Source organism: Megalopta genalis, unplaced genomic scaffold, assembly GCF_051020955.1.
Source record: "Megalopta genalis isolate 19385.01 unplaced genomic scaffold, iyMegGena1_principal scaffold0158, whole genome shotgun sequence".
Classification (NCBI taxonomy): Eukaryota; Metazoa; Arthropoda; class Insecta; order Hymenoptera; family Halictidae; genus Megalopta; species Megalopta genalis.
The window spans coordinates 245673-266640 of NW_027476227.1; the positions used below are offsets into that span (position 1 = coordinate 245673).

The window sequence follows — 20968 nt, forward strand, 5'->3', positions numbered from 1 at the left end:
ACATTTGATTACTGAATTTATATAGTTTCTACATTTTACTATCTTTATATTTGATTATTGTATTTCGTCAAGTTTCTAATATTTCTATCATTTTCTTCTTAATTGTATTTTGCATGTATCGGAATTCTGCCATGTATTACAACGATTCTTACAATCATTGAGCTTCTGCTGTGATTTTTTAATGTATAGTATTTCTACAGTCGACGACATTTATCATTTGATGGATCGTGCGAAATCATTCGGCTCGAATTCACATTTAACTAAACTCGAATAGCGGAATTATGTTTGATGCGAGATTTTCGCGGAAAATTTTGCGAAACTCTCAACGGTATTGATCGACGAGAAAGAGAATGATCGACTTTCGAGTTCACGTCGTATTTGTTGCATAGGGGATTATGGATTTGATGGATTGATAATGAGCCAGCTATCAGCGCAAGGATTATTTCGTACTGGTTTCGTGAATGTTTGATAAGCTTCGATTAGGCCACTGATTTTACATGTCTATATAAAATATACATTTGTTGTTATAATAATCTCTGTGCAATTCGTCAGGAGAAATTCATTATCGAACGTATTCTCCTTTTAATAATTGGGAGCCATTTTAATGAAATTTGTTCATAATAATAATAATTATTATTATTATTTCCTCTGCAGTTCGATGAAAATTAACGAGAGAAAATCACCTTCTATAAACAAATACAACCGCGTATTATTCTTACGATTATTTCAACATTCATTTAAATTGAATTTATGTGTAATGATAATTAAATATTACATTGGTTGAAGTTACGTGAAAATCAAGAACAGAAAACATTTTCCATAAATAAATATATTTATTTTAATTATAATATTTATTTTAGTTACGAACTTATATGAAATAATTATTAAAACCTATTTTCAAAGAAGTTTCATGAAGATCGTGGAGAATAAAATCATTAGTAATAAATGGATATGTACACGTACATTTTTGTTAAAGATTGTCTCAATGTTTATTTAATTTTCAAATCATTCATAATTGATAATTATTTCATTGGTAATTAAGTAGAAACCTTCAGAATTAAAGTTTTCTTGTACATATATACATAAATATAAAGTTAAAAAAATTGTGTCTAAAAATATAGCAGTAATTTTCTTTCGAAAAGAAAACTTTCGAAATCATAATTAATATTGCTTGGTCATCTCTCGGCTCGCTAATGTGCTTCAATAATCAAACACAGCTATAATTCCCAAGAGCTCCATGCCATAATTATCACGTTCGAAAATTCAATTATTGTATAATATGAGAATCAATTCTATTTAGTATTTCACGAAACCGAAATATGGATGTATATAAATTCCATAATTAATATACAAGGAAATTCATTTATTTAATAACGAGAAAGCTACGTATTTAGTGTATCACGAATGAAAACAATAATTGAAACAATTTTTAATTAGTTATATAATATTTTCGGGATTATTTTTATTAAAATTGTATAATTGATATAACTGCGGAATCGAATGATGCGAGAGAAGTGAAAATCAATGTATTCAATGATCGGCTGATGATTGAGAAGTGAGAGGCGATTGAGATTGTTATTTACATATGTCGAGAATATAGTGCGTGAAATTAGCGTAAATATTCGCGTGTATATTTTAATTTTTTGTACAATCAATTGACAATATAAATTGATGAAATTTGATTATCAACAGTATACAACAACTCTGAAAATTCTTCGACATTTTGCTTTTATTGAAATTCCTTAATAACATATCATTTAATATCATCGAAATTCAAATTGCTGTAAATTTTCGCATTAGCATTGCTGAAATTAAAATTCGTATTAATCTAACATTAACTGGTGTCGTTCAAATTGTAATTGCTATAAAATTAACATAAGCTATGTGGTCTGGCTAGAACTTACTATTGTTATAATTTATATTATTTACCATTATAAATTGATAAAATATGATTATCAACAATGTTGAACAATATAAAATTCTTATGATATTTCAATTTTTATTTTAAATTTCGTTCGAAGAATCGCTGTTCCTGTCAACAACCAAACTTCGTCTGAGGAATAATTACCCTTCCACAAAATTCAACTATTCCGATCCCTTCATTATAAAGTTTTTAATATTCGTATAGCCTCGGGCTATTTATAAATTTCTCGGAGAAAAAATTTTACAGATTCTCCGACGTAATTAACTCCTTGAAATACGATTTCTTTCATTGTCATGTTGATTAGCATACTCTGTCGTTAATAAATTCTACACGAGACAGAAAATTTATATTTGTTACATTATATGACTGCATTGTTTTAAATGACAACATATTCAATTTTTATTGTAACATATTTTTGAACATTTAGTACATATCGAATATATATCATTCGAGCAAGGAGGGGATAGTTTTACCCTTAGAAATATAAACGAAGGAAAGAAATTCAATTTTTTAATATCTTTAAATTTTTATCTTAAATTTTTTTAATATCTGGTGCAATTTTAAAAATATGGAAGTTCTATCTCAAAGAAAATAAAAAGGGGTGCAAAATCTAATTTTCGCTGGAAGTAATTTCTTAATATCCAATAAAATTGTAGAAATAATTATGCAGAGAGGGAAACATCTACAAGATACCACATTCGTTCAGGGGGTAGTTTCGTACTACGAAAAATAAAAAGGGATGAAACATTTAATTTTCACTGCAAATATTTTATTAATATACGGTAAAATTTTAGAAATAGACATGGAGATAGGTAATATCTAGACATCGTTATTAAGGCGGTAGTTTCACCCTGAAGAAAGTAAGGAAGGCATGAAAAATTTAATTTATGTTATAAACAGCTTTTTAATGTCATGAGAATTTTGATAACATATACAAAAATAGGGTAACATCTACATATCGCAATTAAAAAGGGGCTGTTCCGCTCTAAAAAAAAATAGGTAAAGGGGATAAAAAGTTCAAATTTTATTATACGCATTATTTTAATACCTGATAAATTTGCAAAATATACAAGAAAATGGGATAACATCAGGATGTCGTTGTTAAAGGGGCAGTTTCACCGTGCAGAAAATAAAAAGGGGACGAAAATTTTTTGTTCAGGAGCAATTAAAATTATGAAATAAAATTGTCCGACATTCATAATTTCAACATAAAAATCATCGAGAAATCGTAAATTATCCGTCGCGACGCGTGCTCACGAGCCAGAATCAGCGTAATCGTTTAACTCCTGCGAAATTTGCCCTAATCGCGATCATCTGAAGCTGTAGTGACTCCGTGTCATTGTTACAAGTGCGCCAACGATATTTCACCAAATTCTGATTCGCTGGATCAACCGAAACTTGCTGGACCAATTGAATTTCGGCGGCCGGGGGTGGCCAGCCGCCTTCGTAAAGGTCGCGCGAACATGATAATCACATTTCCGACTCAGCGCGAATATTTTTGGCTCTACGCACGGCCGGCACTACACCATAAATCGCACGAAACGAAAAATGGTTCGATGGAACTCGAGCGATAAGCGAAAATGAAACTTTGTTGGTCATTTTTCAAATTCGCGTGCTTCTGATAAGTTCGAAACGTTTCTCCGGCGTATGAAATCACCGTGATTCTGTGGAACGAAGTATTCCCTTTCCAACGAATCCAAGAACGTTGATCTGCGATACTTTGTTGCAAATTTATAGCAGTTTTGAAAAAAAGTATACAAGATTAATGTGATTTCTGAGGTCGTGGAATTCTAGGCGAACATTTTTCGAAATTCAGAATACCATAACTTCGTTAAAAAATATCGTAGGGTGGTGTTTTTCTACTCATTTTAGAAGTCCAATTTCCCAGTTTCGTAGCATCTTAATTCTCCTGTTTTATAAATTTTATTTCGTTAATACCCTGCACTGTAAATAAAAATGGTTCCATCCTGTCGATTTCTCATATTCGCATAGATCTGAGTGGTTCAAAAAATTGTTTGGCAAACGCAATCACAATTATTTTAACGAACGAAGTCTCCCCTTTCGAATGAGCCCGAAAGTATTGATCTATGATTTTTGTTTGCCATCGTATAGCACCTTGGATTCTCTTCCGAATGAAATTCTGAAATTCAAAATACCGTAACTTTGTTAACAAAAAAAACTGTAGAATGGTGTTCTTAGATAAATTTCAAAGGGTGAAATCTTCGCTTTCGCGCCGTTTGGATTATTTAGTATTAGTGCCCGATCGCGAGTGCCTGATCTCCGTTCCTTCATGAAGTGGCTGAAACGACGAGAAACCTGGCAGAAAAGTATAAATTTCATTGTTTTGTTTCTACACTTTTCATTGATAAGTGTTACATCGACGAGATTGCATAGCGAATATATTTTGGCCAATTGGTGTTATTTCAATCATTTCGATGATAATTTTAATGACAATAATTTCAAGGATAATAATTTCAAAGATAATAATTTCGAGAATTATATTTCCAAAGACAACAATTTCGGAGACAACACTTTCTAGAATAACAATTACAAAGATAGTAATTTCTAGGATAACAATTTCAAAAATAATAATTTCTAGAATAATTTCTGGGATAATTTCGAAGGTAATAATTTCGAAGATAGTAATTTCGAAGATAATGATTTCGAAGATATCAATGTCGAAGATAACAATTTTGAAGATAACAATTTCGAAAATGATAATTTCAGAATTAATAATTTCAAACATGATAATTTCGAAGATAATAATTGACAATTTCGGTCGAAATTATAGAAATCCTGTTAAATACAAGCAAATACTAAATAAAATATAATTTTCTTGACATTGCGATATCTTCTGAACCGTCGATTAGTTCTTTATTTTCTTGGCTACAACAGTGAAGTCACGATGCTCCTTCCCTATTCTCTTGCGGAACGATACGTCATTATAACGAAAGCCCCTGTAATTAATCCTTTCCAAGACCTTTAAGCGGCACCTCCTCGCGATGATCTGCGCGTAATTGGAAGTCATGATTGCAGTCACTAACTTCGGTATGCTCAGAAAATTATGGATCACGCTATTAATTCCAGTGTCAGATATCGGTACTTTCACTTGCTGTCCATTATTCAGCGCATTGGCAACCTCCACGGACACGGACACTAAGCCCTCGCCAATTTTTCGCTGCTGCATCTCCGGCAGCGTAGCCAGGAACATCAACTCCATAATACAATCAATTTTATAATATTTGAATAAATTTATCTTGCTGTGTATAGCAATCAGAAAATCTACGTAGCCCCTGGCCCGGTGATGTACGCAATTATCCTTGAATCTTTCAAGCCAACTCTTTTGGCAAGGTCGCCAGAGGACCGGGCGATGTCGACGAAACGGTGGGCGCCCACACGGACGTCGCGGGTTAGTTACAGGATCTCTCGGCATCGGATGATCTCTCAATATCTTAATTTTATTGAGAACAACACCAACAACTTCCCCAGTCTTGACGTCGACTGCAACAATGCTGACACCGTCTTTAGCAATTTCCACACAGAGCTCCTCGAGCGCTCTGACGCTACAAGGCGCCGATATCAGATTTACGGCTTTGCAGATGCTCTCGTTGGGGAAAAAGCTTTTCCTTATTACTTGTAATGCTCCCTCCAAAGTATCCTCCGTCAGAGACTCGAACTCGATTTCTCCACCTTCTATGGAGCCCCACTCAATGCAGGATTCAGTATTAGTTCTGGAACTGAACGAAAAGAAACAATTAATTAGTATGCACGTAATATTAAACGGTATATTAAACGACGGAAGCTTTAATCGAATCAAGTTTCCAGAAACGTTTGGAGATACAGTAATGTCTCCCTAACTGACGCTCGGATTACGCACAGAAATGGACAATCTGGGAAGAGGAGACACGATTACTCGAGCCTCGCGGCTCGTTTTTATAGTTATCGGTGAATCGACAACTTTGTAGACGACTCGTTTTTATAAGCGAATAGATTGGAAATATCTATACGCCAGGATTAAACACATTTTTCCGTTCCGAAAAACTTGCAATTTCTCGATCCATCCGTTTCGAATGGCACGATGTTTCAATGCGCATACTTCTAAATTCATAATTTCGAAATTATCTGGTTTCTGTAGTTTCTGATTTTTAAGATTCCAATTCCAATTCAAATCAAATTGACGGTTTTTAAATTCTCTGATTTATAAATTTACAATTTCGAAGTCAGCTGATTTCTATATGATCAAATTTTTAAGATTTCAATTTCTAAATTCTTTGATTTATAAATTCACGATTTTTCAGTTTTCTGAAATTTTAATTGTTATCAACTGGTTTCTAAATGTTCTAGTTCTTACCGTTTCAATTTCTGAATTGTTTGATTTCTGCATTTACGCTTTTTAAGATTTCCGACTCTTAAATTTACAAATTTTTAAATCATCTGCTTCCCAAATTTTCTAAATCTTATCATTTTAATTTCTAAATTCTTTGATTTACAAATTCACGATTTTTAAGTTCTCCGATTTCTATATATATAAATGTACATTTTTTAAATTATCTAGTATTTAAATTTTCTAATTTTCAAGATTTCAATTTACAAAAATTTGAATAATCGTATCTCCTCTTCCCGACTTGTCCATCTTCGTGCACTATCCGAGCATCAATTAGGGAGAATTCTCCGTATCCGGCCAAACTAGAGGTTGATTCGTGTCTCGATGAAAAATATATTTTATTTATAAATATTTACATTCGTAAAAATAAATTGTTCTTTCTTATACCCGACACACGGAAGACATTAGTCAAAACAAGTGACTGAAGAATGTTCGCGGAAAAATATAGCAAAAATGTACGTACCATGCCATTTTAGTTCACTAAGAAATTGTCACTATACTTCACTGGGAAAATTAACTGAGAAAATTCGCCGAAGTCTTCGCACTGATCACTGCTGTTTGCTGATTGCTGGTTGTTGCTGCACTGATCGCAGAATAAGTGTTTCCGTTGACATCGGCAGGCTATTTATACTGTCTTTGCTAAAGGACAGAACGTCCTAATCAGCAAGGACGAACAATGACAAAAGGATACTACCGGAAAAGATGCGCCAGGTATAAAAACGTCTCCCGTGGAAAACCATTAGCCACCGCTGCCGGCTATCAGGTAAGCACATGTACCTGCGATGACCGGTCGTGTCATACGGATTTTGCAAGGATTGGCTCGTTCGGTTAAATTAAAAAAAAAAAGAGAAGCGGCGGATTAGGCCGAGTCAGTGCAAATGAGTCAATTGAAGTAACCATTGTAAACAGGCTCGCACCGAGCCTTGATGAAAATTATGATTTGCAAGGGAAAGCAGAACCTACCGGGAGTAAACAGGGTCTGGTTATTTACGGTAAATAAATAATAACAATATCTTATTTTAAGTTTAACAATATATAAATATATTTGACGTTCAAAATAAGAAACGAGACTCCTATTTTATTTATTGTTATTATTAATAAACAAAATTATATGGATTAATAGAAAATATATTTCAAATGATATTTAAAATTTCATAACTGAAATTAAATGATTATTACAATTGACTAATTATGAAAATGATGTAAGTCCATTTAAAGCCAGCAAACATGTATTATTTTGATTAAATTACATATTGATAAATTAGTAGTATTTTGTTTTTTTTGTACATAATATAACAGCTGTCTGTTGAAACGAACGACGTGATATTATTTCATGTAGTAAAATGATATAAATGCAATGCATATGCATTGAACATTCATCATATGACAAATGAACGCAAGTCGCTAGCTGAAATCTACACATGCATTCGACTGTGCACTAGCAAAAGTCCCGAAAAGCTGTTATTGAAATTAATTTCTCAATGCCATAAATAAAGTTTTTATTTTCAAATAAAACTTTTTTTAATAATCGCTCTATTCGTCATAGCGTGTCATAGCGTATTGGGGATCTCAATTTTGTATCGCGCCTCGGGCACCAGTACGCATTAATCCGCCAATGCTTCGGAGGACTGTTCATTTCGCCCTTGCTGAAGAACAGAGAACCTCGTATTCGTCAAGGACGAACAATGCCGGCGAAAAAGATGCCGGGCATGAAAATGCCTCGCGAATACAACCCTTGGTCGCCGAGGCCGGCCATCAGCTATATGTATACAGTGACTCCCACTGATATTCGAACACTTTTCAAGGTGCTATTTTAACTTTTTTAAAATTAGAGTAGACGATTTGAATTTTTTTTTAGATCATAGAGGGACCTGTATAATAGATAATGTTACAATTTTGCTATTACATACTTGGAATGACAAAACGAAGTAAAAAACTCTCGTTGTTTAACTTTCTTATCTGAGGAAGCTACTTTTGATCACTTTTGGGCTAATTTTGCCGATTTTTCGAACTTCGAGATATTTAACTAATAAATGTTCAATAAAATATATATAAATGATTTAAATATACAGGGTGTTCCACAAATTATTCTAACAGCCGAAAATGAGGGGTAGCTGAGGTCATTTGAAGTAACTTTTTCCTTTGCGAAAATGCAATCTGCGTCTTTGTTTACGATTTATTAACGGAAATCACTGACCAATGGGAGGTGACGGCGCGAAGTTCGAGAGCCCGCAGAAAGAGGCTTTGACAGATGGTCGGGACGGACTCGAGCCGCGTTCGAAGTATTGAACAAATCACGAAGCGAGAACTTTCCGGATTTTTTTTTACAGTGATATTTTTAAGAAAAACGCTGTTCACCTTTACTTTAGAACGTCTGAAGAATATTTACTAATTTTTCGGACCCGAAATAGTAAGTAATTTAACCGTGACGGCCGTTTTAATTTTCTAGTGTGCATGACACCTTGTCTGTAACGTATGAAATTTTTAAACATGTGGTGTACAGTGAAGATTAACAAAGTACGTAAATGTGGTCAATGCACTATCCCCCACACATTTCCGTGCATAAAGTGGATTTTACAACTAAATGGGTGAGTATCTTATTGATAATATTCTTCATATTTCTCTAACAAACATATCCCTCACGTCCTTTAACACGATTATTATTTATTAAATTAGCTTTGAGAATCATTCGAGCCATTGCTGCATCAAATAACCGTACTAAAAACCATACAACATAAAAACAACGTTAAATACATAAATAAAAATCGACGAATAAAACCTGGTAAATAGAAAAGAACGGACTAAAAATTCTACGAAAACGTTAAAATTTTCCAAAAGAAAGATACGTGGCGATCATATTTCACGGCATATTCTGGCCGCATGACGTACCGCCAAATTTCCAGAAGAATTCATGTTCGTCCCGGTGCGCGCATCAACCAAAAAACTAATCTCGTTTCGAATGGAATCGAGCGAATTGTTTCACGTCGGGGAGAATGATTCTCGGCTGGCGGGGCGCGATGAATTTAAAGTTGATTTCGCATAAAACGCGCACAGGGTATCGCGAGAGAGCTGCCCTACTGTCCCATTATTTCCCGGCGGCCATATTGGTTTCATGGGGGTCCACGGGGGTCCACGGGAGCTAGCGGGAAATCGTAAAATCGGTGACGATTGGCCGGCCGCGGCCGGTTCGGTATCAGTGTTTCTATTACGCTCCTGTCCCGGTGTCTTTCGCGGAATCACGTTATTTTAACAGCGACAGTGGGACAAAAGACTGTATCGAACGGTCCTCTCGATTTGTGCACGCGTGCGTGCTGCGCATCGTGGGAAATCTCGTCGTTAAGCGAATAGGTTCGCATCGATGCCGGAAATACAGACGCGACCCGCGTCGTAACCTACCGTTATCTCGATGGACCCTTAAATTATTCGGTTGATTGCTGTTGCCGCACCGCGGACGCGCTGGAACCCCGTTCGAATTTCCCGCCAATCGGCCGTGATCGCCGCGATGGGCGCGCAGAGCTCCAAGAGGTGAGCGAAACCACCCGCTCGAGGACACTTATTAGGCCGCGGCCACGCTTCCAGCCGTGATGATAACCGACGATGAATTTTATCTCGTAGATTCCGATTTCATTTACACGTCGCGAGACGATCTTTTCTCGATCTCGTTGTCGGTTCTTCGAAGATTTCAGTTTGAAACTCGAATTGCTGGGAGATGAGTTTCTTTTTCAGCAGACAAATTATCGCGTTTGAGAATTTTTCCCGGTGTAACTTGTGACGCTAGAGGCACGAATTTTTCGTAGAACGATTCTGTAGACTCTCGCGATCGTAACCGTATATTTTTTTACTATATCATGGAGCAATAAACATTTTTAAATGACGCTCGAAGAATGCCAGACACCGCTGACGTACGATTGATTTTAAAAACTAACCCTTTGCACTCGAATGGCGACTCCGAGGCGCCAACAAAATTTACCGTACCGCTACCAATATTTTAGGGCATCGTTGGTCAGAATTAAAATTTTTCGTTGAAGATGGTCTCAATTTTTATTTCATTTTCAATTCATTAATAATTGATGTTTATTTCATTGAAAATTCCATAGAAATCTTTAGAATACAAATTTTATTTTACATATAAATAAATATAAATTTGAAATGATTATGTCTAAAAATATAGCAGCAATTTTCTTCCAAAAAGAATGCTTTCGTGTCCTTGCGGCTCGCTTTTATAGCTGGTGACGATCGTTAACTATAAAAACGAGCCGCAAAGCTCGAATAATTGTATCTCTTCTTCCCAAATTGTCCATTTTTGTTTCTAAGCTGAGCATCAATTAAGGAGAATTTACTGTACCTATTACGGAACGCTTTTCAGAGGGTATAATATTATCATCGATTTTACGACGATTAAAAATGTTATTGTTGAATATTTATACTACTGTTCGATGAATTGATGTTTGTAGATAAGATTATACATTTTGGAATATTTATTTAATACTAGATTTTTAGACAAAAAACAGCTGTTTTAAATGAGTTTATAAAAGTAACAATAAGACGTTTATTCTGATTCTCAACAAGTGTTATTGTAACATTTGCCGTAATCGTAAATGAAAAAATTGGTGACACGCCATTTTAACGGGTTCCGTAAATCTAATGTTAATATGAATAAAAAATAGTCGGAATAATGCGGTATAAAAAGTTTCAGAAATAAGTGTTTTATTCCAAAAAATTAAGGTCACCTTCATTTTCTTAAATTGCATCTTATATCTTTTACTTCATATCATTGTAGCTTGTGCCAAGACGAATCCAACGATATGTTACACCATGTCCTACGGACAACCTTGACGCACAAAAAATGCGATCAACGAAGTGATATGTTGTCATTGAAAACTGTGTTACGTCAAGGTCATCCGAAGGTCGTGGTATAACAGGTCATCGAATTCGTCTTGTGCAACTTAAAAAAAAATGAAAGTGACCTTGATTTCTTTACGTAAAATATTTCTTTCCGAAGCTTTTTATATCGCAATCCGTAGCCGGCTAAAAACCGAGTAACATTTGTTCGAAACGTTTATTTGTTAGACCGCCGGAGATGCTGGAAAAAATCGTGGCAACGGTTACGTGGAACACCCTGTACACGCTGAAAATTTCATTGAAATCGGTCGATTGAAATTGGCTATAAAACGGTTCCAAGTGGGAAGACAGCCTAAGTCCTCCCCCAGCATCGCCGCGAATCCCGTGGACGTCGCGTCATAAAATAATTAACGGGCGCGCCCGGTTCGGATGGCTCGTCAACTTGCAAAAAGTCCTCTATTAGTGCCCGGTACGCGGCTGAATTTTTCAAAGCGGCGCGCCGCTCGGAAACGGTTCCTCACAGGAGAATCCATCCGATAAAGCCGCGCCGGTGTGCATAAGCGATCAATGATTCAGCGACGCTTTAACCCTGATAGATTTTTCATACGGCCCCCGTAAAAAGCTAAGCTGACCGACCATCAGGAGATTAGAACCTCGAGAATCCTCTTCCTATAACCCCCGGGATTCTTCTCGTCTCTTATGGAGAGGGGGGGAGGAACGGCTGCCGAATCAAACGGGGGGTTGAACGTAGCCAGATACTAATTCTAGGTGGAAAAACCGATATCGCGCTCGCGCGTGGATGGGCCATCGATCGCAAATGGCCTTCTGTCATTCGAAACTCTTTAACAATCGTTCCCGGGAGAGGATCGCGGATGATAGATCGCCGGGTGCTCGGTCTTTGCCGGCTGACAGCGGTCCTACGGTGCTATCTGCTCGATTCCGAAGAGCCTCTCCGTCGCTTTCCGAGGCCAGACAGCCGTGACGCGTTATGAGCCAGACTGGTGACACCGCGGTTTTATGGATTGAGATCGAACGTCTCGATCTAGGGACCGCGCTCTTATTGAGAGATTGTGTCGCGTGGGCGTTACGTCCTTAGACCGTATATACATGTATAGTAGTGTCTCTCTTCCTGGCGCGACTTAAGTATGCCACTTCTGACACCGAGATATTGCGCGACCCTGTAATTTATCGATTTTCTCGCTATGCGAGTCGGTGAACACGTGTGCTGCGGCACGCGCCCCGGCTCCTTTGACTCGAATTCCCGGAAGACAGCTCATAATACAATGACATAGATTTTTTTTAATTTTAACATTTTAATACTGATTTTTTTTTAACATATTGCTGATCGATTTCTGATTCAAATGAGACCAAACGTGATATAGTTTGGACAGATATTTCTGTTGCCAATAGAATCAAAGACGATAGACGTTGCGCGTAATGCGCTGCCAAGATGCACGTGGTGTGCGATGGTGAAAAGTTTAGGCAATGATGTTTATTTGATTCTCCCAAAAAATTCAAATTTGTCGCTTTAAATGCTATTTTCCGATGGTTTGGTACAATCGATCAGATGCAAATTGGTGCGCTGCTGTCACAGTTTTCGCAGGTACGAAGGGTGGTCAGAGAGTTCGCGATCGCTGGTACCACCCTGGCTATGGCAATCGGGATGCGTCGCGTAGTCACCGGGTACACCTAAAATACTAAAACTTTCACCTTTTCGCAATAAAATAATTTCGTTCTTTCGGATCTTCTTCCTGAATACGGAAGGAAACCGAAACAGATTTCCAGCCTTGCAATGAGACTGAACATTTATTTACTTGATACTTAATCTGTAATTCATTTTATTTTAGTAAATTACGTAATAAATAAAATACGTCGTTATAACAAGGTGGTGTTTTTCCTCTATTTTCTAATAACAAATAATGTAAAAAAAAAACATTAATTTGTAAATAATTCATATTCAAATTGGCTGCAAATTTTTACCATTGTATATGAATACGTATGTACTTACTTATTTAATTTATCCTTGCTCAAAAGATATAATTTTAATGCCTCCATAAGGTGTTGTATGTAAGGTGGTTCTCTTTTACTGTAAGATGTCAATAACTTAAGGGCCGCATGTAATTTATTGTGGTTGTTTGGTTCATTTTGCAGTTCTGTTTTTTCGTTTTCGTTCCTTCTTTCTTCCTCCTCACAGTCTAATAAAAATTGTGTGGCATGTATCAGGGTGCATTGCTCTCCTGTAATTGCACTCATTATCTCTGGCCAATCAGGTTCAAACTCTCCCATGTGTGATTGAATTGATGGGCCAGCAGGATTATTATTATGTAGCAGTTTATTCCATGCATTTTTTATGTTCTTTGTTGTAACTTTGAACCACGAATCCGATGAAATGTCAATACAGGTTTTTAATGTGTAATCGTCATAAAATTCATTTATTCCTTGATCATATGTTAAAACAAGTCGCAAAAGCTTGTGCCGGAAAATTCTTTTTATTTTTCCTATGATCCCTTGATCCATTGGTTCCAGGACAAATGCTGTATTAGATGGTAAATATATAATTTTAAAATCTTCCTCTTCTTGTAGCGAAATTTTGTAGGCTTCGCAATCATTTAACATCATTTTACGTTCTCCGATATTTGTTTTTCCTCCTGATATTGTTTTACTGATGGTTTGAAATGGTTTTCAAATCAATCTGAAAATAACGTTCTACTCATCCGTGCATTTGACTGCGATTTAAAAATTACAGGTAATGAAAGTACATGTTTCAAAGCTCTTAGCTTTTTATATTTATAAATTACAATAGGCATAATGCTATGTGTGCCTAACGCATTTGCACATACGCCAATTGTAATTCTATCTTTCTTCGCCCCATGTCCACTAAGACTTTTTGTTGAATGACACAATGACACAAGAAACGAAGAATAGAAATTGATTGACCAGTGACGTGATGAAAGGGGATGTAAAAGTGACGTAGCACGCAGTGCCGCAGGTAGCAAGAAAGCCTGGACGGGCGACCGAAGCGGTGCGTGCTAATGACCCTATTATAAAAAATGCTGCCGATGAGGCGTGCATTACTCGAAAATGCAGAAATGACTTTATTGCCGGAAAGAAGACGGCTCGAAAAAATCATCAACTTAGAAACTACAATTGTTCCGCGTTAAAAGTATTACAGAAGCTATCTATATTAATAAAGCATACGCGACTCGACCGATCGACCCAACACCGTCGGGACATAAGCATACAATAGATTCCGAAAATTACCAATAGTAAAATTAACAATAGTATCTAATTATCCGAAAAGCCGTTATTTCCTGCCTGTAAGTTAATGAAAGTACATGTTTCAAAGCTCTTAGGTTTTTATATTTATAAATTACAATAGGCATAATCTTATGTGTGCCTAACGCATTTGCACATAAGCCAATTGTAATTCTATCTTTTTTTGCCTCATGTCCATTAAGACTTGTTGTTCCGCGTTAAAAGTATATAGAAGCTATCTATAGTAATAAAGCATACGTGGCTCGACCGCTCGACACAACACCGTCCCTACCATACAATAGATTCCGAAAATTACCAAACGACTCCATCTGTACTGCAAGCGTCTTTCCACAAACAAATAAGCGACCGTAATAATAGTATCTAATTATACCGAAAAGCCGTTATTTCCTGCCTGTAATATTTCCTTCAACGCTGCCTACATCTGGTCGCCAAAATTCTCTCACCGTCACGTATTCCCCTTACCTTCTGCACAACACCAATTACCCAATTACCCACTTTTTCCTCAGTCTTATTACCTGCGCCACGGTCAACCTTCGAGACGCGCGGATTCTTCGTGAGATTCACTCGCAGGTACGATTCATACCTGCAAGTGACTGTTACTTCGGGGCGGTCACCTTTTTGTTTTTCCTATGATCCCTTGATCCATTGGTTCCAGATCAGATACTGTATTAGGTGATAAATATATAAATATATAATATAAATATATCAAAACGACTGCCTCTCTTTCTAGATCCGGAAAACTTGAAAAAACATTGAATCCGAGTGTCTCATTGAAAACTTCACGCCCCTAACGAATCTTCTTAAAAAACAAAACAGACATCGAACGGATAGATACTAACCAGACATCAACGCGTAAAAAATTCGGTTAAGACTCCGTCGATAGTCTCACCATCAACTCAATTCATTCTAAGCCAAGTACAGTTAGTCACCCTAGCGTTAAAAATTGTTATGTTATGTTAAAATATAGTGTTATTGATATCAGCCAATGTTAAAACCATTCTTTATCAACTTACCATCCGTATCACTCGAAAGAGTCATAGGAAATCGCGCAGACTCGGTGTCATACACGATTTAATCGGAGACTTACGACCTCCGTAGATCTAACAGTTCACTGTTCGATCTCGCCGGGAACGTTCTTCTCTAGCCAGTATTCTTGTTGGAAGTGCTTTCCATACAAGTCCACCTTCGTCCATATTGTAAACATTTTCCAAACTTATACTTTCTTCCTCTACCATCTTTTCAAAATCGATTATAAAAGCATTTGATGCATCCTGATCAACACTAGCTTTCTCCCTGTCTATGTTTGATAAGCGTATGCCATGTTGTCTCTTAATCTTGTTAACCACCCATGACTCGCTTTAAATCCCGAATATGACGGAAAATTTTCTCTTAATTCCGCCACCTTGTCTAATATAAGAGCATCGGTTATACGGTCTCCTAGTATCCCTCTTTGTACGAACCATGATAATAATTTTTTATTTAGTATATCGTAATAATGTAGCTTTACTATTTTTCTTCGCTGAAGTTCGCGTTTATTTTTGTTTCCAAGCGCATTCATTTTTGTAGCATCATGTGAATGCGTTGAATTGTTCTAATGCCAATGCCATAATTTTTTCCAATATTTTTAATTGACAGACCTGTTTCTCGAAGATCTTTCAAAGCGTAAAAGCGTTGCTGCACGTTTAATGACGTATATTTTTATGTCGATGCCATAATATTAATAGTAAAGCTATGTGTATGTAATTTAGAGTGTAAAACGATTTTAAAAAACGATATTAATTGTCACAATTTATATATCACTAATTACACTGTCCGACAAGATTGTGACACTCCCTGAACAAGAATCCGAAAACCGAATTGCTCCATCGCCCTCAGTTTTTTAAATAAACGAACTTTTGTAAGAACCCAAAATTTTCGACGAAAATGAGGTATTGCATGAAAAGTAAAAACGTTAGAAAGTTCTAATTAGTGTTAAAAGATAGAGGAGAGTTTCCCGAATATAATGGCATGCAATTTATTAATTGTTTTTGGTCCTAAATAACAATAAATTAATGTGAAAATTTAAAAAAGTGTCGACGTGAGCAGTTTCTGCGCAATATTTTTGTATTTTTTACGAAAAGTTTTTTGTTCGGCACGAAAACTCTACCCAGGATCGGATTCTGTAGACATTTCTGAAGAAGAAACGGCCCGGTAAAAGCGTCGGAACGATATACATTTCGAGTAGATCGAGAAAATGTTCGACGGCAACATGTACACGACGTTTTGCCGCCATGAGCTTCGCTGCTCGCTTCTCTCTGTCTGACAGGGCCGAAACTACGCGTAATCGACACCGATGGAGAGATCCAATGCGGCATCCACTTTTCGTAAATAATATTTGAATTTTGTTTAGTACTTCAATGTTCTGTTTTTTTTTACATATTTCTGTGGATAATAATCACCAAACTGTGTTATATTTCACACAAAAAATCACACCAGAGTATTTGGAGTTGGTAACTCCTCTATCTTTCAACACCAATTAGAACTTTCTAACGTTTTTACTTTTCTCTTGCAATACCTCATTTTTGTCGAAAATTTTGGGTTTTTACAAAAGTTCGTTTATTTAAAAAACTGAGGGTGATGGAGTAATTCGGTTTACGGATTCTTGTTCAGGGAGTGAAGCTCTACAAGAATTTCATAGTGGCTATAGGAACCCAAAAATCGTGTCGGACAGTGTAAAAGTATGCCAAGTCTGCCCAAAGTATACCAAATTTATAAAATTATATGCTTATCCATCGCTCGAAATTAATTTATATAAAAGTCACAAAATATATAGGAGCCTACTACCTTTTTTAGCTTAATTTTGCGAAATTGTTTAAATATTTCGTAATAGCGATACCTTCCATTTAATAAATTATTTAAACAACGATGAGAATAGAAACTGAAAAGAATTAATGGCCGGGGAGTGTGTTAAAATCGTATCAAATGTTCGAGTCATTATTAAAAGTACGGCTGTTCGTTGTTTAATCAATGACGTAATTGTAGCAAGTATGAACGTAATGAGATAAATTAAACGGCGTGTAATTATTTCACGTGAAAAGCCGCCGAACCGAAAAGCGTAATTTAAAATAAATAGAGGGACCGAAGATTTAAATATTGGTGAGGAAACTTCCGATGGGGAATTAAATTAGCTCGTAGGAAATTTATTACAGGGAGTTGTTGGCTAATTAGCCGGCTGAACAACGTGATTGTATCATCAAATTTTTCATTTTATTTGATCTCGCAGAGCGTACAGAAGCATTACATCGGAATCTACTTTTAGAGTCCTACAGATCGATCGTCATCGCGTTCGCTGTAGAGTCATCAGAAAATCCAACGTGTATTGCTCATCTGCGATACAGAGAATGAGCCGAAATTAAATTTCGCAGTTTCACCAGGCTCGCTGAAATAAATCTACACATTGTTGGAATTATTATTCTCGCATCGGATAACGAATTTTTGCAATGTTAATTTAATTCCCTCTTTTAATGTCCCCGTCTATTTAATATCCTTAATAATTATTATTTAATAATCCCAGAAACTTCAATAAAAATCACTCAGGATTAATGAAATAAAGTTTTGAATTATTTTGTTTCACATGAATTGCTAAAAGTCCACATTTTGAATCCCCTAGGCGCTGTTGCCAGCACATAAACCAATAATTCCCTAGCCTTAAACTGCCACGGATTCGTGAAAGGTCGTTTAATATTTTTTGATTTTGCCCGAACCCCATGAATCATGCGTTTAATTAAACATCTTATAGAAGAAGAGAAGAAATTTTAATTTTGTAGTGTAAGAAATACGTCGTGCTGCAAAAGTATCCAAACGTAACCTCACATTTACTAGATTCAGAGCTAAAAAATCAACTTTTCGTTTGAATAAAGATTAAAATAGATATTTACTGTATAGATGGACTTATAAAAATAACATTTTCACTAGACCACCACTCTGTCCCCAAACATTCTATTTATAAATCAAATCTATAGCTTGCCACACACTGAATATCCAGAGACAAGCCAGCAATTTATGAAACACAAAATTTCCTGGACTGAAAAACTGAAAAATCTCAAGCTGAAAAACCATTAATTTACTTAAGCTTCTGTCACGAAGGAATCCCAATATTATAATGTCTGAAACTGTTAAACATAACCTCACATTTTTTACACCTGAAGCTAAAAAGGAAATCAACTTTTCATTTGAATATGGGTCCAAACAATTCTGCTCTACATAGTAAAAAATCCCCTAGAATTTAATATCGTAAGTAACCTGCACTGTTATGAATTTATAATCCAATAATTCTCTAGTTTGCCACTTTGCGAATCCCTGTGGATAGCCACCAATTCATAAAACAAGAATTCCCCAAACTGCTAGACTCAGAATTGAAAATTTTTCCTTCTCAACCCTACGAACTATCAATTTACTCAAGCATCTAACTTGAAGGAATCTCGATGCAGAGTGCCGGAAACTGACAAACATAACCACACATTTCCTGAACTTGGATCTAAAAAAGTCAACCCGTCCATTTGAATTAAGTTCCAAATAATTCTGTTCTGCATTGATGCAATTATAAAACAGAATTTCCCCCAGAATTCAACATTGTGAATCTCGTAAAATCAGGTTAACAAATAAACAAAAACTTCCCTAACCTGTTTTACTGTGAATCCCCGAAAGATAGCCACCGATTCATGAAACCGAAATTCCCTAGATTCATAAAATTGCCTGAATTCATATTTCAATAGCACCCCCGCGTTGGTTAACACTCCGAAGTCCCTAAATAATGCTCATTTAACACATTTCCTCACCTACCTCTAAGCTTTTGGGTCCTTGAGGAAACGAAAGTCAGTCATCATCTTGCCAAGGTGCATGGGATGAGTATGAGCCCTCATGTGCATGTGATGCATGTGATCAACAGGTCCTACGGCGGCAGCCCTTATCGCCTGTTGATTGCAGTTGCAGGTCATCCCTTCGCTTTGATGAGTGCAATGAGGCACCTTGACGATAGTTGGCTCAGGAACGACCACCATGGGCTTGGAGGGCACGACAACCAGTTTATTCTTGCAAACTGGGGGCACTGGGACCAGCTTAATGGTCTCGATCACCTGAGTCTGCGGTTCCACGATCCTCTCGGGCTGGGGCTGGGGCTTTACAGTGACCACTTCGGGGACTGGAGTCGGTGCTGGGACCTCGACTCTCCTTTCTACGATCTGCACCTTCGACTCCTGAGGGCAAGGTTGAGATGGCTGGATGATCTGCAGAGTCTGCACCGAAGGGACCACCTGCTGGTGCATCATCTGCTGGGGAACCACGAACGACTGCTGGGGCACCACGTATGCCTGAGGATGGAAAACTATTTCATAACACACACAAGCTCCGTCGGTACGAATTTTTAAGAACTATCAATTAGCGTTGAAGTTTGGAGATCGGTACTACGCCAACAGAATTCACAGTGGCGACGAAATCAACGATATGGCGGAATAGCAGAGTTGGACATTATACAAGTAGAATTTCATTTGAACAATTCGAATAAATTTTATGAATATTTTTTCGTACAGTTTGAAAATAAATTTTACGGATAAAATTTTATTCGACTAATCTTTCGAATAAATTATTCAAATATAACTTTATTCAAATAACGAATTCAAATAATGATTTGAATAAAGTTTTATTCAAATAATGATTCGCGAATAAAGTTTCTTTCAAATAATGATTCGAGTAAAGTTTTATTCGAATTATGTTACATTCAAATAATGATTCGAATAAATTCTCGAATAACGTTTCGAAGACATCCTTTGAATCAATTTTTCGAATAAATTCTTCGAATCACCGAGAAATTAAGTGTTACTGTAACCATAAGCGATAAAAAAAACTTCGAACGCATAAGTTCTCCCTTTAAATTATACAAATAATTACAAAGACTTATGACACAAAATGGAGAATTACGTGTACATTTTCATCGATCGAAATTAACAATCGATGAATTATTTACTAAATGAGAGCTCTTACGAAAAACGAACAACTTTTGTCGAAAACTTTAAATCTCTCACGATTCTCAAGAAATAACACAAAATCAAGATACATGCAGATCATAGTGAATTTATGCGTCGAGAGAAGCACGGTAAATTAGAAAGCACGACGCAATTGCTACCTGAGGAGCCTGGAAGACTCCCAGAGACTGCACAGGCTGCGGGGCCTGCTGGAAGCTGTAACTCTGCATCTGTGGCGCCACCTGCGATTGTTGCACCACGCTCAGGCCCTGCATTTTCATCTGCGACCCATCCTGAGTCCACACCTGCTGTCCATTTTGAGCACCTGGACGGATCTCCACGCAGAAGGACGCCTGCTTCTTCAGCCTGTCCTTCTCAGCACCCGCATCCTCCAAATGGAAATCCTTGGGACTGATCGCCGAGGATTCGGCCATCTTGGTCTCCAGTTTGCCAGCTGGCATTGCTTGCACTGCCATCGCAGCTACCAACAAACCGCACAGACATGCTGTTAACGAATTCATCGATGTAGAATCGGTTGAACAA

The 20968-nt window shown here is 36.7% G+C and overlaps 1 protein-coding gene across 1 annotated transcript; it reads right to left on the reverse strand.

Annotated features, from left to right (window-relative positions):
* Positions 1–17650: 17650 nt before the first annotated feature.
* LOC143262637 (uncharacterized) lies at positions 17651–20717 on the reverse strand. Its single transcript, XM_076528219.1, has 3 exons — positions 20587–20717; positions 19248–19774; positions 17651–17792 (listed from the first exon to the last, which is right to left on the reverse strand). The coding sequence occupies exons 1-2, from the start codon at positions 20704–20706 to the stop codon at positions 19250–19252; spliced, it is 645 nt and encodes a 214-aa protein (XP_076384334.1). The 5' UTR covers positions 20707–20717; the 3' UTR covers positions 17651–17792; positions 19248–19249.
* Positions 20718–20968: the final 251 nt, after the last annotated feature.